The following is a 19271-nucleotide window of genomic DNA, read 5'->3' on the forward strand; positions in this document are numbered from 1 at the left end:
CAGCAGGGGGCAGCACAGCCCCTTGTCCCGAGGCTGGAGCAGCTTGGGGGGTGAGTCACCGACACGCCCACTGAGGATGGAAGAGCTGCCTGGGGCGGCGGCTGAAGCTGTGGCCTCTGTCCTGTTAGGCCCAGCCTTGTCCGGCCCCTCCCGATGGGCAGTGGGTGGCTCGGCCAGCCCCAGGTGTGGCCTGCGGTGAATACCTTTGTGCTGCTCTGCCCCCCTCCCAGCCACCCTACCCTTTCCCTGCAGAATTCCCTTGGGTCGTTTTCAAAATTCAGTTCGGACCGCCTGCTCCAGGTGTTCCCCGCCCACCCACCCCCACCCCGCTCTGGCAGATGAGGAACGACAGGGTTCCCCTAGGGGCAGGGGTCGGGCAGCTCCCAACCCCGCTGTTGCCCTGCGGAGGGGGCACCCTGAGCTGGGGGCCTGGACTCAAGCCACAAACTGCTTCCTCTTCTAAGCTGCAGTGCGTGCGGGTGCACCCAAAATGCCACAGTCCGGGCTTCTGCAGCACAGGCTCTGAGCAGAGGCGCCCGCTGGCCCTCCCACCTGGCCCGAGGCCCAGAAGCCCTGCGTCCTGTCCTGGGCTCTGGGCATTGGGCTTTCCTGAAGGAGACACCTCCAGGTTGCAGGCGTTGACAGCGGGAGGGGAGCGCCCTGTGGGCTTGGGGAGGGGTTCTCTGTGGTGGGGGGCTCTGTGGGCCCACGTTGGTCCTGTAGGTGGGGTGGGGGAGGGGTTCTCTGTGGCAGGGGGGCTCTGCGGGCCCACGTTGGTCCTGTAGGTGGGGGGGAGGGGTTCTCTGGGGTAGGGGGCTCTGCGGGCCCACGTTGGTCCTGTAGGTGGGGTGGGGGAGGGGTTCTCTGTGGCAGGGGGGCTCTGCGGGCCCACGTTGGTCCTGTAGGTGGGGGGGGAGGGGTTCTCTGGGGTAGGGGGCTCTGCGGGCCCACGTTGGTCCTGTAGGTGGGGTGGGGGAGGGGTTCTCTGTGGCAGGGGCTCTGCGGGCCCACGTTGGTCCTGTAGGTGGGGGGGAGGGGTTCTCTGTGGCGGGGGGCTCTGCGGGCCCACGTTGGTCCTGTAGGTGGGGGGGAGGGGTTCTCTGTGGCGGGGGGCTCTGCGGGCCCACGTTGGTCCTGTAGGTGGGGTGGGGGAGGGGTTCTCTGTGGCAGGGGGGCTCTGCGGGCCCACGTTGGTCCTGTAGGTGGGGGGGAGGGGTTCTCTGTGGCGGGGGGCTCTGCGGGCCCACGTTGGTCCTGTAGGTGGGGGGGCGGGGTTCTCTGTGGCGGGGGGCTCTGCGGGCCCACGTTGGTCCTGTAGGTGGGGTGGGGGAGGGGTTCTCTGTGGCAGGGGGGCTCTGCGGGCCCACGTTGGTCCTGTAGGTGGGGGGGAGGGGTTCTCTGGGGTAGGGGGCTCTGCGGGCCCACGTTGGTCCTGTAGGTGGGGTGGGGGAGGGGTTCTCTGGAGTAGGGGACTCTGCGGGCCCACGTTGGTCCTGTAGGTGGGGTGGGGGTGCCGGTGCTGAGCCCCTGCTGCCGAGTTCCCTGTTGAGGTCTGGGCAGCAGAGCGTGTAGTCCCGGCAGCTGGGGTTTTTGCCCAAATAGGGACACGTAGCCTTTGAACTTCTGCTATCAGATAACATGCAATATCAAAAAAGAGAAGTAAAATGGCCAGGAGGATTTGGGGTGGTTCACACGCATCGTTGTGTGAAACACGGTCACGTATGGGCTCAGGGACACAAGCTGCCTGTGCCCCTTGCTCACTGTGGCCCTGGGGGCTTCTGTCACCCACGCCCGAGATACCCCAAAGTGTGTGCAAAGCCCTCCTGCCTTGTTTTCCTTTTTCTGCTGTTCACTTCGGGGGAAATCATGGTCCTTTGAACTTTGATCTCTGGTCTGGACCCACTGTGGGCACCACACCCTTTCACCTGAGGCCTTGACACGCTCTGATGTCCTGCCTTCCCAGGGGCACGTTCAGAGTGAGGCTGGGGTGCCACCGGCCAGCTCAGCTGCAAGAAGCCTGGATCCCCAGGTACCAGGCCAGAGTGGAGTGGTCCCAGCCTGCAGGGCAGGGCAGGGCGGGCAGAAACTGGGGGCTGGGGGCAGCAGCGGGCAGGCAGCTGCAGACTTTGGCCCATAGCGACCGCATCCCAGGGCTGTCCACTGGGCCTCCACATCCGCCCTCTCCACAGAGCAGGGTCTGCTCCCTGAGCCAGGTGGCTGCCCGGCACCTGGCCAGCGGCCCCACCTGTGTGCTCCCCTTGCCCAGTCTCCCCAGTGAGGCCTCGGGAGCCTGGGAGCAGGGCTGCTGGAGCTTGCGCACGCCTCACACGCAGCAGGGCCTCCACTCCCACCCCCACCCCCGGCGGGGCCCCCCCGGGCAGCCCCAGCCTGTTTCCTCACCTGCATGGGGGATGCAATTGCAGGAGTGGCCCAGGTTAGTCTGTCCACCTGCCCTGCTTAATTCAGTCCACGTTGACAAAACTGTGTGCTGAACACTGGATACGGGACACTGTCCAGGAGCCCCAGGGGACCAGAAGGAGACCGGGGAGGCGGGGTGGGGGCGGGACCGCGCCCTCAGGTGCCCAGGCCCGGCCCTTCCCGGCCCCGAGGGGCTGATTGGCCACGGGCAGGGGGCTGGTCGCTGGGGCAGGGCGGGGCGCGAGGGCAAGAGCCTCAGAGGCGAGGGCAGGACCAGAGCCAGCCTGAGCACGGAGCACCTTCTCCCCAGCCCCCCGGAACCGTGGGTTCGGATCCGGACCCCGCCCGCACCGCCCACCATGCACGGCCTCGGGCTCCTGCTGCTTGCTGCGCTGTGGCTACAGGGTGAGTGCTGGGCGTCTGGCTCTGGCTGGTCCGGTCGCCTGGCCCCCTGCTCCCTGCGCGGGGCTCTGGGCTGGTCTCTGGGATTCGGCGGCGCACAGGTGGCCAGTCGGTGGGGAGGCCCTGGGCGGTGCACACACGGAAACTTCAAAAGGGAAGTGCGTGGGGAAACGGCCACCTGGGCGTTTTCTGCGTTGGAGGTGGGGACCGGCTGGGACAGAACAGGGTGGAGGACCTGGCTGCTTCGGCCCCATTCCGGGGCTTCGGGAGGATTGCCCACCTCCACGGGGAGCCCCCAGCTTGGCAGGGAGGGGAGGACCGAGGAGCAGTGGCCTGGAGCCGAGGGGTTGGGGGCACCCCAGGGGGTTGTTTTGCCCCATGGGGACCTGCCTCTCCTCTGGGGGAACTGACTGTGCTGCTGGCCTTGGCCCCCACCCTAGCTCCTGAGAGCCTCCTGGGGTTCGGGGGGGAGGGCACTTACGGGGCAGGCCCTCTGCACGGCCTTCACTCCGGGAGGTTTGCCAGATAGCCGTTACGGAGACACAACCATTAACACCTTGAAAGAAGGAGAAAAGAGTCACCTGGGGAGTAGGTCTCCATCTCTGGGCCTGGGCTGGGTCCCTGCTGTCTGTTGCTGGATACGGGGCAGCTTCTAGATCTGGGCTGGGTGAACCCTGCGGAACAGGGCTGCCAGTTCCCTGTTAGACGCGGTCACGTGATTAGTTGGGATGAAAAATGTCAGCTCTAAGCGCTGGACGGGCAGACCGGCCCCCCGCCCCGCACCCTCCACCCCTCCCCCCGCGTCCCCCACCCCTCCCCCCGCCCAGGGCCTGTGTGTGTCCTCGTTCTGAGGGGGAGGGGGCATCCGGGTCACCCCAGGGTCTGGGAGGCAGCCTGGTGGGCTCCTGGAAGGGCAGGCGCTGGGTGGGGTCTCCGTGCACTGCCAGGCGCAAGTCTGCCCGACCCCACCCAGGGCAGGGGTCCTGCGGCCTCTTTCACGCAGAACCCCACTTGGGCTGGGCAGCCAGGGCTCAGAGTCTGCGGTCCCCACGCTGTCGGGCGATTCCCCAAGAGGAGGTGCCGGCGCACAGCAGGCTGGGAAGGGACCCCCAGGGCGGGAGGGTGCCCTGTGCGCCTGCTGACCCCCCTCTCCTGCAGAGGTTGCCCCCAGGGCCACCCTGCCCCACGTGGAGCAGTACGAGGTGGTGAGGCCCCGGCGCCTGCCAGCACCCCGCACCCGCCGAGCCCTGCCCTTCCACTTGGTAAGCCTGGGCGGGAGGCTGGCCTGGGGGTCCCTCCCTGGCCCCTCAGAGCCCGTTTCTGTCTGTGAGCAGGGTGATAGCTCCCCGTGTGCCCAGCGAGCTGTGAGGGGCCGCCTTCCTCCCTCCCCCCCCCCCCCCCCCCGGGCCTCACCTTCTTCTTCCATCCTGCCCACCCTTGGGCAGGGCCACAGCCGCCCCGCCTCGGGGTGGGGGGTGCCGGCCGGGCCGCCCTGTCTTCCTTTCAGGAGCTCCGCCGGCCGCGGCCACTCCCCAGTTTCACTCCAGCGATTAGTCAGACTCCTCCAAGACTGGAGGGGATGGCTCAGCAGGGCGCTAGCTTACGCCTCTCAGGCATTTGGGGCTGGGCTGGGACTCCCCGGGGCGCCTGGGGGCACTTCTGAGACCTGAAGCGTGTGCGCCTGCAGGTGCCCAAGTGTGTGTTGAGGACAGCCCCGTCCTGACCTCAGGGTGCGGGCACAGCGCACGGTGTCCTAGGGGTCAGCTGCGGCTGGGGGCGCCCCGCCAGTCGGGCCCTGGGCTGGAAGGGGCGGGGCCTCGCAGGGGCGGGTCACCTCTGCCGCCTGGGTTCTAAGGCTGCCTGTCAGGGGCTGTGTCCCCCCTCCCCTTGCTTCCCGGTAAGGGGCATTCTTCTTCTCCCCGTGTGGACTTGTGAGGAAACCACCGAGGCCTGAGGCACCCGAGGCGGTTCTGGGTGGAGCTCCCCACCTGCCCACTGCCTCCGGTTCGACCCGAGGCCCCACCTCCCCCTACTGGCCCTGTGCTACCCACCCCCAGGTTTGAGGTGGGCGTGGCTGGGGCAGGGCCCCTCTCTCTGGACCCCTCCCTTTTCTCCCGGCTCAGGGCCTGTACCCGGAGAGTGTGAGCTACGTCCTGGGGGCCCGAGGGCACACCTTCACCCTGCACCTTCGGAAGAACAGGTGAGCAGGGGCCTAAGCCTGCAGCCTGCTCCCATCCCTGCCCCCGACACACCTGTGTCCTGGGCATACAGCTCCCTGGCCCAGCCTCTCCTCCACACCAAAGGTGGCTTCTGGGGCAGGCAGGCGGGGCCCAGAGCATCACGGGGGCTCTTTTCCAGGGACCTGGTGGGCTCGGGCTACGTGGAGACCTACACGGCCGCCGATGGCTCCCAGGTGACAGAGCGGCTACTGAGGCAGGTGTGGCCCCCGAGTGACCCCCCCCCCAAGGCTGGCCGTGGCGGTGTGGGGAGCACGGGCACTGGCGGCGGAGCCCTCACACCCTCCTCCCACAGGACCACTGCTTCTACCAGGGCAACGTGGAGGGGCACCAGGGATCCGCTGCCAGCCTCAGCACCTGTGCCGGCCTCAGGTGGGTGCTGCCGACCAGGCGGGGTGCATCAGGACATCAGGGCCCAGCACTGTCTCACTCTCCAGCGAAGTGAACTGAGGCCAAGAAGGGAGGGATGGGCCGGGGGCACCTGCTGCCCTGGGGTCCCTCGCTAACTCAGAGCCATGGGCTTCCCTCTGCCTCAGGGGCTTCTTCCAGGCCGGCTCCACCATCCACCTGATCGAGCCCCTGGATGGAGGCGGGGAAGAGGGGCAACACGCACTGTACCAGGCACAGCACCTGCAGCAGAAGGCCGGCACCTGCGGGGTCAACGACAGCAGCCTGGAGACCATCCTGGGGCCGCGGGTCTCGGCGGCCCTCAGGCCCCGGGTGAGGGGAGGCCCTGCCCGCTGCTTCCGCGTCCGCTTGGCCCCATGCATCCCCAGACTCCTGAATGCCCTGCGAAGCGGGGGTGCTGCCTGCCGCCCCCGTGGCTGGGGTGGGCCTGGGCCTGGCTGCGCGCTGGCCGCAGAGCCAGCTCCTTAGTCTGTGCCAGAGCCCCCCCCAGCTCCCACCAAGGCTCCCCCAGCGCTGTGGGGCCAGCTCCGGGGCCTGGAGATGCTCCGTGTGCGCAGACGGGCTGAGGACAGGCGGGCTGTGGCTGGGTGGTTGACCGGCTTCTTGTCCCTACTCCTCAGAACTGGCCAGTGCCCCGAGAGACCCGCTACGTGGAGCTGTTCGTGGTCACGGACAGCACAGAGGTGCCGGGGGCAGGGGCGGGGGTGGGGTGGGTGCAGGTGGGCCGACAGGCTGCAGCTGAGGGTCTACTGTCCTCCAGTTCCAGCGGTTGGGGAGCAGAGAGGCTGTGCGCCAGCGGATGCTGGAGGTGGTCAACCACGTGGACAAGGTGGGGGCCGCTCCGCTCTGGGGGCTTCCTCTCAGCAGGGGCTGCTGGGACCCCGCGGCAGCACACACCCAGCCCAACAGAAACCCTGGTTGTAGAGGCCTGTTGGGGCACCTGGAGAGGAGGAGAGGGCTGGCCATGGGGGCGCCCAGCTGCCAGTAGAACCATCTGCCAGGTGATGGGGGGGCTAGGACTCTGCCCTCGTGACCTGTCCCATCGCAGCGGATGCTGGGGGGACCTCTGGCCCTTGGCTGGCCTCACCGTTGGAACCTGACCCTCGGGGCTCCCTGCCCTCTGGCAGCTTTATCAGGAGCTCAATTTCCGCGTGGTGCTCGTGGGCCTGGAGATGTGGAACGGTGGGGACAAGATTCACGTCAGCACCCAGGCCGACACCACACTGAACAACTTCCTGTCCTGGCGGGTGCGAGACCTGGCGGGGCGGCACCTGCACGACAACGCGCAGCTCATCACGTGAGTGGGCGGAGGGCCACGCTGTCGCCAGGACGAGGGAGCCCCCAGGGGAGGCGGGTTCCGAGTGTCCACGTGCAGACACTGCTCTCTTTCCCAGCGGGGTCGACTTCGCAGGGACCACCGTGGGACTGGCCAGGGTGTCCGCCATGTGCTCCCAGGACTCGGGGGCTGTGAACCAGGTGCGGGGGATCCAGCTGGGTTTGCTGGACAGAGGCTGGAGCTGGCCACTGGGGGTGGGGGGGAAGGGAGTGGGGATCAGAGCTTGAGCTGGGGCCTGCGAGGGGGGGCCTCAGGACTCAGGTCCACCTGCTGGTCCCTACGCTGCCCCTGGACACCTGAGCAGCTGCCTCTTCCGAAGGATGCACTGACGCTTTAGGTTTGAAGAAGTGATGCTGGCAGGAGGGACCGCCGAGCCCCTCAGCCTGCTGGGGGCGGGCGGGGGACTGGCCACCAGAGTGACCCCAGCCAGCATGGCCCCTCCTGTAGGACCACAGCCCGAACCCCGTCGGCGTGGCGAGCACCATGGCCCACGAGATGGGCCACAACCTGGGCATGGACCACGACGAGAACATCCAGGACTGCTACTGCGCAGTGCCACGGAACGGCGGCGGCTGCGTGATGGCGGCCAGCATCGGGTGAGGCTTGGCCCCAGCCAGCCCGCCCGAGGGCCTCCCGCCCAGCAGGGGTGTCCCAGGGCACGGGCGGCTGCCCCCCCCATTCTGATGACAGGGACTCCCCTCCCCGCAGCTCCAGCTTCCCCAGAAAGTTCAGCCACTGCAGCCGGGCTGACCTGGAGACGTTCGTGGAGAAGCCCCAGACGGCCTGCCTGGTAGACGCCCCGGACCCCGACCGGCTGGTGGGCGGCCCCGTGTGTGGGAACCGGTTCCTGGAGCGTGGGGAGCAGTGCGACTGCGGCGCCCCCCAGGTACAGGGCCGGGCCCCGCCACCACCCTCTGCTTTCTGCCCGCTGCCCACATGGGGGGCCGGTCCCCATCCACAGGCTGGGGCGACCGTTCCTGACCCCCGGGCGCCCTGCGCACGCACAGCGACACCTCCTGTCCTCTGGTACCAAAACGACTGGCAGGGCTCGTGGCGGGGAGTGACCAGACCACCCGAGGGAAGGGCCTGGGGCCAGCCCAGCGTGCAGCCCGCTTAGACCTTCGCTGTTGCCCCCGCCCCCAGGACTGTCAGAACCGCTGCTGCAATGCCAGCACCTGCCTGCTGGCCAAGGGGGCTGAGTGTGCCCACGGCAGCTGCTGCCACGAGTGCAGGGTGAGCCTGGGGTTCTGGGGCACAGCAGCAGGCGTGGGTGTTCGGGCGCCTCCTGTTCCCTGGGTGAGCTCGGCTCTGCTGAACCAGGTGAAGCCGGCCGGAGAGCCGTGCCGCCCTGCAAAGGACCAGTGTGACCTCGGGGAGTACTGCGACGGCCGGCAGCCCATGTGTCCCGAGGACGCCTTCTGGGAGAACGGCACGCCCTGCCCGGGGGGCTACTGCTACAACGGGGCCTGCCCCACGGTGGCCCAGAGGTGCCGGGACTTGTGGGGGCCAGGTGAGGCGGGCATGGGCCCTGGTCATGGGCCCCTCAGGACTGCCAGGGTGGCTGCTGGTCCTGAGTCGGAGCGCTGACCTGCTCCTGCCCCGCAGGCGCTCGGGTTGCCACGGAGACGTGCTACAGCTACAGCATCTCCACAGGCTGCAAGGGCAGTATCCCCCTGGACTTTGGCAGGTGAGCGTCCTCCCGTGGCCCGACTTCCCTGGGTCCAGGGCACGGAATGTTTCCACCAAGAGAGTCCTCTGCACAAAGGAGTCCGGGAGCTGAGTCAGGAGCCTCTCCGGGGGCCTACCTGGCCCTGCAGGACCCCCAGGCCAGAGCATGCTGCCCTTTGGGAGAGTGGGTCACTGTGGCTGGGCCGTGGACCCCTGCGGGTGGACCCAGGGCCTCACCCACAGCTCCTGGTGCGCTGAGCACGGTTGTGAGCACCGCGCAGGGGTCCCCGCGGAGCTGGCTCCACGCACGTCCCTCTGTCCTCAGGGTCAACAGGTGTGGCACTCTGTTCTGTGAGGGGGGGCAGCCCCCGGAGCGGAGTTCCTGCACCCTCACCACCTCCTCGGGTGCTTGCCAGGCTCTCGTCCAGGACAGCAGCAGCGCGTACGAGCCAGTGCCGGAAGGCACCAAGTGTGGCGAGGAGCAGGTGGGCCGGACGCGCCTCGGTTGGGCTGCTGGACCCCAGGGCGAGCTGCTGGGGCCCAGAGCAGGGCGGTGGCGGCTGGAGGAGGGCTCTGTTCTGGGGAGAAACTCGGAAGGCGCATGGGGGGGTGCGGGAGAAGACCCTTCTCAGTTAATGGGTTTGAAGACTATTTGTCCTGCTAGCCCTCTGGGGATGGGCGGGGCCAGTCCTCTGTGGCCCTGGTGGCAGCAGAAGGCTGGCCGGGCAGTGCCTCTCCCCGTGGCCAAGGCCGGCCAGTAGATGGGCTGCGCGCGAGGCCACCGGGGGTGTGAAGGCTGTGGCCTGCCCCTCCGAAGCCCAGACACAGGTTTTGGGTCTGCTCTGGTTGATGGTGGAGAGCTGGGGTGCTTCAAGCAGGGGTCTAGACTGGCTGCCTACAGAGACCCCCACTGCCCTCCAGGTTTGCTGGAAAGGCTTCTGCCAGGACCTCCATGTCTACAGATCCAGAAACTGCTCTGCCCGGTGTAGCAACCATGGGGTACGTGGGTCCAGGGGATGGCCTGCCACCAGCCCTTTGGGCTTGAAAGACGCTCAGGCTGTGCTGAGGATAGCCCAGACAAACAGAGGGCAGAGGCTGGTGCCCTGGGGCTGTGCCAGGAGCCTGCTGAGGCCTCCTGAGGCTGGAACTGACAGGGATCTGGGCGTCCCGTGTAGACACGGAAGCCCAGGTTAGTCACAGTGCTGGTGGACACGTGGGCCAGGCCGGTCTGATGTGAAGTGTCCTATTCTGAGCTCTTAGTAACCTGTGCTGTGACGCTGGGGAGGTCAGAGCTCTGAGGGCTTGAAACCGGGGGGCCTGGGGCAGTGCCCTCCCGTGTCCCCGTCTCAGGAGGACAGCCTGCCCCAGAGTTGTCCTGCCCGTCCTGCGGCGATGCCTGCTTTGCTCAGGAAGTCCACAGCGTCCCGTCAGAGCCATCCTCCCTCACCCGGGGAGGGGCTGCTGCCGTCAGCACATCTGACGAAACCTGGGTGGTGGCAGTCCCGGACCCCTAGCTTGTCCTCTGTCAGTAGGGGCCCCAGCAGAGCAGACGGCGCCTCAGTGGGCACTGGGCGGTGCGGCAGGTGGGGGTCTGGAGACCCTGATGCCTTGGTCGTCCCCCAGGTGTGCAACCACAAGGACCAGTGCCACTGCCACCCGGGCTGGGCCCCGCCCTACTGCGCAGAGCTGCTGTCTACCGTGCGCACAGGTAGGCAGGGCCCGCCCCGCCCTGCGCCTTCACACACCTTCGCAAGCCCAGGGGATCTGGCTGCGGGTCCTGCCTTTTCTCAGGCCACCTGGGAGGGGCCGAGAAGGAGGCCGTGTGCCCCTAAACCGTGAGGGGCATGTTGAAGATGTGGCCTTGCAGCCCCCGGCATCTGGACCCCAGGACCCCGAGTCCCCACCTCGGCCCTACAGGAGAAGGGGGGCCCGTCCCAGAGGGAGGGCTGCAGGGGCAACGAGGGACAGCACCAGCTCCTTGCTGGGTGCTCAGCCCCGTCCTGGGCCCGGGAACCTCGGGGCCTCCCACCCCCACAAGTGTCTTCCTCCCCAGCGGTCAGGCCTACAGGGCCTGGCCTGGCCGCACCCACATCACTGAGGGCCTGGGGCTGCCCACCACCAAGCCCTCCAGCTGGTCCCCTGAGAGCCCAGAGTGCTGGCGTCATGTACCGGTTCTCAGGGCCAAGGATCCTCAGGTGGCCCTGGCCTTCGCAGGGGGCCCAGGGCTCAGGGCTGTTGGCGTGGCCAAGGAGGGGGCGCCTTCCTCAGGCCCCTCCTTGGCCCCAGGCTGGCCTGGACATGCGCTAAGCTGCCCGCGGGCCCTCCCAGCCCCTGCTGCCTCGAGGCACATCTGGCCCTGGTGGCACCTGGCCTCCTGTGTCCCCACAGCGTCCCGGAGACGCCTGGTGGGCGTGCTGGTGCCTGTGGCGCTCCTGGTGCCTGTGGCGCTGACCCTGGCAGGCGTGGTCATCTACCGCAAAGCCCGGCGCCCCGTCCGAAGGAGGTGAGTGAGCTCTGGGCTTGCAGGGCGTCAGCGTGTGTGCACAGAGCGAGTCGCCTGCTCGCACTGCTGGAGGGGGGAGAACGCGCTCTGGGCCCCCTGCCTTCGCTGACACGGGAGCAGGTGTGGGTCATGGTGACAGGTTGGTGATATGGAAACTCAGAGAGGACCCCGTCTCCCCCTTGCACCCCACCGCCCTCGGTGGACAGTGCGCTCTGAGTCTGCCCTGGGCTCTGGGTGTCCCCGGTGCCCACTCTGGGGGGACCTCGACCCCCACGCTGGCCGCAGCAGGACACACTTGCCCAGTGGCCTCCAAGTACCTCCTGCGGGCCCACCTGGACCCCAGAGTCAATGGGGACACGTGAGGCTGCCTCTCCCTCTGCGCGCGGCTGTCACTGGCGCACCCCGACGGGCAGCTGCAGCTGAGTGGGCCTCTGGCCAGGCCAGGGTTCCCACGCCCAGGAGCCCCAAGTCCCTGGGCTGAATCCTGAGGCCAGGAAGCACTGACCCATCTTATTTCTCCCCAGGAATGTGGCGCCCAAGACGGCCATGGGGCTCTCCAACCCCCTGTTCCACGAGGGGCACAGGACACCGGTGAAGGGCAGGGCCCCGGCTCCCACCAGGGGGCCCCCAGAGCCGGGCCTTTCCTCCCACCCCAGCCAGCCACCCAAACCCACGGCTTCCGCGGTGACCCCTAAGTGGCCACCTCCTGCTGTAAGCACTAGGCATCCCCAACGGGTTCCCCAGGCCACCCCCAAAGCTCAGGCCAGGATGCAGTACCCAGTGGCTTAGAGTGGCCACCACGCCCGCCATTTAGAGGCAGAACGAGGCTTTAGGACGAGTGGTCTGAGGACCCGCAGGAGCTGGTGACAGAATTGAATCTGAGGCTCGAGGCCTCTGCAAAGTCCACCTCGGGGCGGTTTTGAGGCCCAGACGCCCTTGCTGCCATGCAGCACCTCTGTGCGTCCCCAGGGCTGTGGGAAGGGAGCATAACTCAGGGCCCTGCCCAGTGGTGGGGCAGGATGGCGCCCCCTGTGCACACACGGGCCTGTGTTCTTCCCACTCTGGGAGGGGCCGGAACCTTGGGTCCTCATCTGGGTGGGGGCAGCTCCGAAGCCAGGGCTCCCTGGAGGTGGCTGCCCTGAGACCCAGGCTCACGGCCGGCTTCCTGCAGCCTCCAGCCGCTATGTCCAGCCCACCGTCCCCAGTTCCTGTGTATACCCAGCAGGTCCCAGGCCAGGTGAGTGGGGGGCTGGCAGAGGGGCCGTCGAGGTGGCATAGAGCAGATCCTGGGAGGTGGAGGGTCTGGGGCTGGCTTTGGTGGGCCAGGGACCCTCGGGTGGTGGCCACTGCACCCTCAGGGGCCGACATGAACTGAACCCAGGGAAACTGGGGTCCTGACCTCTCCTCCCCTCCCAGCAGCTCAGACCTGCTCCTCCCACCAAGCCCCTCCCGGGGCTGAAGGCCAAGCAGGTGAGAGGACCCCCGGGGGAGGGGCACAGGGGTGTGTGGGGCTGTGGGCTCCATCGTTGTGCTCCCTTTGGTTTGAGGCTTCAGGGGTTTGGGAAGGGTCTCTCCCAAATGTGAGTCATGCCGCCCCAGCAAGCCCCCTGCCTTTGGGCTCACTCGGGAGGCCCTCCCGCCTGTCCTGAGGTCTGGCCCTGGTGGGTCCCGTTCTTTGCTGGGAGCCCCGCGGGTACTGCCGAGGGTCCTGCGCACCTCTGGACAGGCACACGCACCGCCCGGCAGGCGGGGAGGTCACCTGCTCTGGCGAATTGTGAGGCAGGGAGACCCAGGCTCCTCTCTCCACCCGCCAGGAGCCTGGGGGGCCCGAGGCAGCCTGTCCGCCGCCGGTGTGGAGTCATCACTGGGTTGCATGGTGTCCGCAGGGCTCTAAATCTCAGTAGGGCCCGTCTTCCCTTAGCGGTTAATGTCGTGGGGGTGCATGGAGCAACGCCCGGCTGGTCACTTCCTAAACGGACCCGCGGTGCCTCTGTGAGTGGATCTCACCTGCCACAGCCATTACTGTGGCGTTTGCTTAACGGAGATCCTCTACTTTTTGCTTTTTATTTTGAATTAATTTTAGAGTTACAACGAAGTTACAAAAATAGTCCGTAAAAAAGTCTTAGGAGGGGTTTTGACAGGCCAGACAGGGAAGGGGGTGGGCAGAGAGATTTCTGGCCACGGAACTGGTGGCAGCCAGGGAATTGTGCTGGGGGAGAAAAGTGCAGGCGACTTCTGCCCCTCTGCTCAGCAGGGACCTTCTCGGTGTGCTGGGCCCACCCTGTCCCTCTGGCGCTGGAATGAGCTGCCTGGGCTGAGCAGGGCCTCTGCTGGAGGCCTTCCGTCTCCACTCCAGCCCTGGCCCCGGGAAAGCTGAGATGCAAACCAATGCAAATTCTAGTAGTGGATCCTTTGCTTTAGAGCTTCCGAAGACACCCACTCTGGCAATTTAAGAGCTTTTCCTGGGTCATGTTGGGGGAGGGGGGAGTTGAGGGAAGAGGGCAGGGCAGTGAGATAAGCCGATGGGCCCAGGAATGGGGGCCTGCCACATCTGGGTTTCATTCGGGGCAGTGGCAGCTGTGGGTGGGGAGGGGGTTGGGGGCACTTTTCTGTAGCGAGCTCAGCGAAGAGAAACATGCAGGCCGGTCTGGAGCAGAGCAGAGCACCCAGGGAACTTTCTAGAAGGAGCTGGGAAGCTGGCGCCCTGGCCCAGCTGGCTATCAGCTGTGTCTGCCTCCTTCCAGGTCGTCAAGCCAACCTGCACTCCACCGATGCCACCCATCAAGCCCAGGGCCGGAGTGGCCCAGCCTGGACCCACTAAGGTGAGGCCCTCACACACAGGGCAGTGCCCAGCTGGCTGCCTGGGGCACAGCCCTGAGAGGGTGTAACATCCGCCCTCTACTCTGTCAGAGGACTTTTCAGTGCTTGCCGCTTCTTCCAGCTGTTACTGTGTCTTTTTCTCCACTAGTGTTAAGTACAGAAGTCTATTCTTGATAAAGCATCAGCTGTTAATACCCGGGCTGTCTCCACTCGGCTCTGAGCTCTGAGCACAGTCATATCGTTGGATGAACTGAGGATCCAAATTTTAAGAAAAGTAAATGGAAATTAGATTCAGTTGTGCTCTTCGTAGCAGATGGTTTTTAATGTCAGTTCTTTCTTCCTTTTCCAAGGGAGTTGTTGCCCCAAAGGTTGCTCTGAAACCCCCCGTCCAGAGGAGGTGATGGGGCCCGAGCTCAAAGCACCCTGGGGGGCATCTGTGCACCTGTCTGGACGTTACCTGTGATCATGTGACCTCGCCACCAGCACCGACAGACCAGCTGCCTGGCCCCAGGCCCTCCGTCCCCCTCCCTGAGGGCTGGGTCCACTGTGAAAAGTCCTAGCGGAAGAGCCAACTCCTCATGGCAAAGGTCACTCTTCAGCACCCCACGGTCACAGCCCAGGCCCTCTCCGCCCAGGACTCCGTGGTCGGGCCCTCGGCTGCTGTCCTGACCTCAGGAACGGGGGCCAGGCCAGTGCCTCCTCACCCACGTGTGTCTCCCTACTGCCCCTGGTGTCTTGTCTGGGTCTCTGGAAACCTCAGATGCACATTCAGTAGGGCTGAAAACTTTAATGAAGTTTTTGTGTTCTACGATTAAATTATTGATCAAATTCTAAATGACGGGAGATGGGTGGAAAATGTTGCATGCGAAACAATGTGGAATTTATAAGATTTAAGAGTCCAATGCTTGTTAAAATAAAACTTTCCCCTTCTTTTCTTCTGAGACTTTATCGTAAGCCCTCCTCTGCTTAAACTAAGCAGCTCGGTCCGCCCGCGCGGAGCGGGCCGCCAGCACCCAAGGTGGCCGGCGCCCCTCCCCTTCCGACCCCGCTCCGGTCTCCCGGCAACGGCCCCGCCCTTCCGCCGCCGTCTCCCGGCTCCACGGTGGGCACCGGCACGCTGGGCGCCGCCAGGCCGAGCCACCCCGGCCGCCGCTGCTGCCCGGCGCCCTCCGTGGCCTCAGAGACGCCTGGCTGGACGCACTGCCGCTCAGCCGCCGCAAAGCGCCACCTGGCCCGGGACTTCAGCGACGGCGGTGAGGGCGGGGCGGCGGCCACGACGGGGCCGGGGGCCGGGGTGACCGCCGGTTGTCCAGGCCGCAGGGCCGCCGCCCGTCAGGCGGTTCCTGGCGCTCTCTGCTCAGGGGAAGAGCGCAGCGGTCATCCCTCCCGGCCAGCAGGAGCCCCGAAGGAGATGTGCCGCTAGTCGGGACGGCCAGGCAAGGGCCGCGGCCCCGGAAGGGTCCCCGCTCTCCGGACTCCCTGCAAAATGCAGACGACCCCAGAGGCAGGGCGTGAGGGACCTCTGGAAGGAGTGGGCAGGACGTGGGAGGGGCGCTGCCTCGATGGCCCCAGAAGGAGGAGGAATGCGGCAAAGCTAGCGGCCAGTTCTGTGTTCAACCTGGCCACGGGAATTCTTCCTGTCCCCGGACCCCGCGTTCCCCGGGGGAGGATGCAGCAGACTGGGGTCCTACTAGCAGCTCCTCTGACACCACGGGCTCTCACAGCCCCCTCCCCTGGGGCGCCCACACCCTGCGGGTGCTCCCCGGAACTTCTCTCCGTCCTCATCCACCTCGGAGGCCCTGGATGACTGATGATTTAAGGAATCCAAGGGCTCTTAGCTCACCTCGCGCCCCTGCCCGCTCCACCCCAGTGATGCTGGCCGAGATTGTGAAGCTCTTCCACCCCCGGCTTGTGGACCTGCACAACTATATCCCCACCTGCAACGCGAACCAGAAGCTCGGCAGCTGGAGCATTCTCAACAGGCGGGGCTTCGCGGCAGGATTTCCGCCCCCGCCTTTTCTGCTGGGGCCCCACTCCTCACTCTCCAAGGCCGTCCTGGACGGCAGCCTCCCCACAGCCCCTCCCAGCCCCTGGGACAACTTTTCAGGCTGTGTCCCTGCTGTGGGTCTCCCTGACACTGTCCAGTCCAACCGGGGGCTCCTGGGGGCCCCCCGCCAAGAGGACAGCACTGGTCAGCTCGACACCCGCTTACGGGGCACCAGCCTTGCCCTCTGACTGCGTGACCACAGCTCTCGCTCAGCCGCCCACCCGCCAACAGTTCTGGGTGACAGGCTCTGCTCAGGCCCAGCAGACACAGCAGTACGTGGGCCCCTGCCTTCGTGGGGCTGTACGTCTGTGGGGAAGACAGATAAATGAAGAGATGGGACCAGTGTCAGCTGTGACAAGTCACATGAGGGACAACAAGGCAGAACCCATGAGGCAGTGACAGTGAACAGAGTGGGGTTGCAGTGGGGAGGGGATGTCACCAAGGGTCCTCGGAGCACACTGCCTGTGGGGGGGGGACTTATTCTGAGGAGAGAGGGGACTTTGCGGGAGGGGGAGGAGGGGTGGGCTGCCCCCGCCCCCAGAGGCGAGAGGACGGCAGCTGCAGGCGGACGTGGGGAGAGGCCAGGCTCTGAGCACTTTGGAGGTGAGCTAGGAGGACTTCCGCCCAGAACAGAGGAGACTCGGGCAAGAGGATGCGTCCTCCGCAGAGTCTCTGGGACACTTATCGGGGAGGTGGTGGCCCAGGCTGGGGCTCACCTGGCCTGAAGGCACAGGGCACCATGTGTCCTGTGACCCCTGATGGGGTGGCCGGGAACGAGACGGCCACGGTCTCTGTGGGTCCCGGGCCCTCTGCACGGAGGCGAGCCAGCCCTGCCGCCCGGCTCTGCAGGGCGGTCTGCTCTGAGGGCTGTACCCTGCTTCCTCTGTGGGAAAGTCCTCCACAAGCTGGGTTTCTGTGTCTTGGAGGAGGAGATCCGCAAGGTGGTGGCCACCACGCCTGGGGCCATCGAGCCAGTCTTGTGTGCAGTGAGGGGTAAGGTGGAGGCGGGTGAGGACCCGCCCGGCAGGGCTGGACGTGTGGGTGCCGTCCTACAGCCTTGGAACTGGCTGAGAGTAAAACCAGGAAATAGGTGGGGATGAAGCCGCGGGTCCCCACGGCCCCGGGGCCCAGGCTGCAGTGAAGTCTGGGTCCCCACGGCCCCTTCCAGCCTGACCTGTCTGCTTCCCTTTTCAGAAGCGCTCAGGCCCAGCGTCCCCCAGTGAGCCCCTCCGTGCTCCCTGTCTGTGACTGGGAGACCCAGGCAGGCCTCTTGTCGGCGACAGGAGCAGAGTCAGCCCCTCCTGCCGGTCTCCCTGCACAACGTTTGAACCCTCTGCCAGGGTTCAAACCCTTGGACCCAGGAGCCTCCAGTGGCGACACTGACAGACCACGGGTGGGGCTCACCGCCTCTGCACACGCTGGTAATGGCCAACCGCCCCCCCCACAACAAGTGGGCACCCCCGGGCCCTGTCCACTGGCCGTGCGGGGTGGCCGTCGTTCAATGGTCACCTCTCCAAACGGGGAAGCCGTTCAGAGGCACCGAGGGCTGCGCCTGGGCACCACGTTAGGCCTGACTGTGCCCCCGTGGCGCTGTGTGGGCTGAGCCCACCACCCCACCACGCCCCTGTGTGCCCCTCTCCCAGCCGGAGGCCCTGAGCTGGCGGTCAGCTTATCTCGCAGGCCTGCCGAGCCCCTCAGCGCCCTCCGGGGCGGAGACCCTTGGGAGTCAGAGGGCTCCAGAGGAGATGGGCTGCTGGGCACACAGAGGGTGGGCCCCATCTCGAGCCCTCTGTGCCCCCAGCCCCACCTCCGCTGGCCCGCGGGCCGAAGGCCCCGGGTTTGCCTTTCAGTCGGGGCCCAGCTGGCGAGCCCTGGCAGCTCCTGGACCCTGGGCTGCAGCAGCTGCTGGAGGAGGAGCAGCAGGTGCTGGGCGTGCTGCAGGAGGCAGTCAAGGTACAGGCCTGGGCGCCCCCAAGCAGCCCGGACTGGTGTGCGGCGAGGTGGTGGGGGGCAGGCGGGGCCCCTGACTGGGACCCACGTTTAGGTGGGTTATTTAAATACAGGACATTCCGAAGATACCTAGAAGCCCCCATCCCCACGGACTGACCACCCAGCTTCACCAGTTATCAAAGCCTGGGGCCCACGAGCCAGGGGCTGCAGACTCACAGGCGATGCCACCGGATGTGCTGGACAGCAGCCCAGGGGCCATGGGGCCAGGTCAGGGAGCAGAGGCACATCCCTAAGGTGCACACCTGGTTCTGGGACGCAGCCTGGCTCTGGGGGCGCAGCCTCTTCCCCTCTCTCTCACCAAGGGTCTCCAGCATTCCTGGGTTCAGGAGGTACTCAGGTCCCTTCACTGCCGCACAGCGACCACTGCGTGCTCCCCCAGCACCCTGGGAGCACAGGCTGCATCTTTGGGCCCAAGACAGTGGGGGGTGGGGTGGCTGTGCAGGCTGAACATGTCGGGCCTCAGGGTCCGAGGGGTTGTCAGGAATTGTGATGACAGCACGGTTCCCGAGGGCTGCGCGGATCTCCACTCAGTTTTCTTAAGGAAGCAGGAAAGTGGTGTCATCGCGTGGTTTGCGTGTGTTGGAGAGCAGAGAGGAAGCCATGGTAGGGACGAAGCTGCTCTCTCGCGCCCATGGCCGTGGCTCTGGCCCCTGGGCTAACACAGGGGGCCCTGGCCTCCGTGGGCCCTTGAATAACATGGGTTTGAATGGCGTGTGTGTTTTTCAGTAGATATGCACCACGGCGCTGCGCTGTGTGTGCTGCAGACCCAGGGGGCGGGACTGAACGTAAAGCTGTAGGCGGGTTATTGGCTGTGCGGGGGGTGCTGTTTGGCACCTCTAACATCCCGCTGCCACTCCTCGCCGCGTTGTTCAGCTGCCAACTGTGTTTTATTTTATGAAACCCAGAGGGGAAAACCGTTCACCTGCCACTTAAGATAGTGACACAGTTAAGTGCCCTTCCCGTGACTGTCACTGATGTAAGACAAAGCAGGCGGGGGGAGGGCCGTGGAGGGGCCTGGATGTGCCAGGCCGGAGCCTCCCGCGTGGACTGAAATTAGAACTGGACACGCTCAATCGGCGTGCTGCCTCGGGACGCCCCTGGCCTTCGCAGCTTGTCACTGGGGAGAGGTGTGGCCAGGCCGCATGGGCCGGTGGCACACTGGGCCTGCTGGTGCACCCTGTCCAGGGTCCTCGGAGGGGTCTGTCTGCTGAGAGGCCGACGCCCTGCCTCGGCCAGCTGGAGCCATCTGTCCTTGGACACAGCATCGAGGGGGCAGATGAGCTTTTCGAAATATTCTTTTTCACCTGCTTGAGGGAGGCGGGCTCTGTGTTCCCAGCAAGGGAGGCTTGCGCCGTGGCCTCCCTTGGAAGGAGGCTCAGCAGGGCCAGCGGCTGCACTGGAGGCAGGACCGCTGAGCAGGGG

General features: G+C 66.3%; 1 protein-coding gene across 5 annotated transcripts; it reads left to right on the forward strand.

Annotated features, from left to right (window-relative positions):
- The first annotated feature begins 323 nt into the window (after positions 1-323).
- Positions 324-14735, forward strand: ADAM8 (ADAM metallopeptidase domain 8). Of its 5 annotated transcripts, none has more exons than XM_033842517.2 (26): positions 324-628; positions 1964-2029; positions 2729-2823; positions 3979-4082; positions 4944-5020; positions 5179-5257; positions 5353-5429; positions 5594-5777; positions 6086-6148; positions 6226-6294; positions 6593-6762; positions 6860-6941; positions 7249-7397; positions 7510-7687; positions 7945-8034; positions 8122-8311; positions 8407-8488; positions 8795-8954; positions 9391-9468; positions 10093-10177; positions 10756-10972; positions 11497-11683; positions 12144-12209; positions 12389-12442; positions 13717-13794; positions 13941-14735. In XM_033842517.2, the coding sequence occupies exons 1-26, from the start codon at positions 339-341 to the stop codon at positions 13944-13946; spliced, it is 2976 nt and encodes a 991-aa protein (XP_033698408.1). In that variant the 5' UTR covers positions 324-338; the 3' UTR covers positions 13947-14735. The 5 variants fall into 5 exon arrangements, with proteins under 5 accessions (XP_033698408.1, XP_033698405.1, XP_033698406.1 ...); XM_033842514.1 differs by having other exon boundaries at positions 14143-14735; XM_033842515.1 differs by having other exon boundaries at positions 12392-12442; positions 14143-14735.
- Positions 14736-19271: the final 4536 nt, after the last annotated feature.

This window comes from Tursiops truncatus, chromosome 16, assembly GCF_011762595.2.
Source record: "Tursiops truncatus isolate mTurTru1 chromosome 16, mTurTru1.mat.Y, whole genome shotgun sequence".
Lineage (NCBI taxonomy): Eukaryota > Metazoa > Chordata > Mammalia > Artiodactyla > Delphinidae > Tursiops > Tursiops truncatus.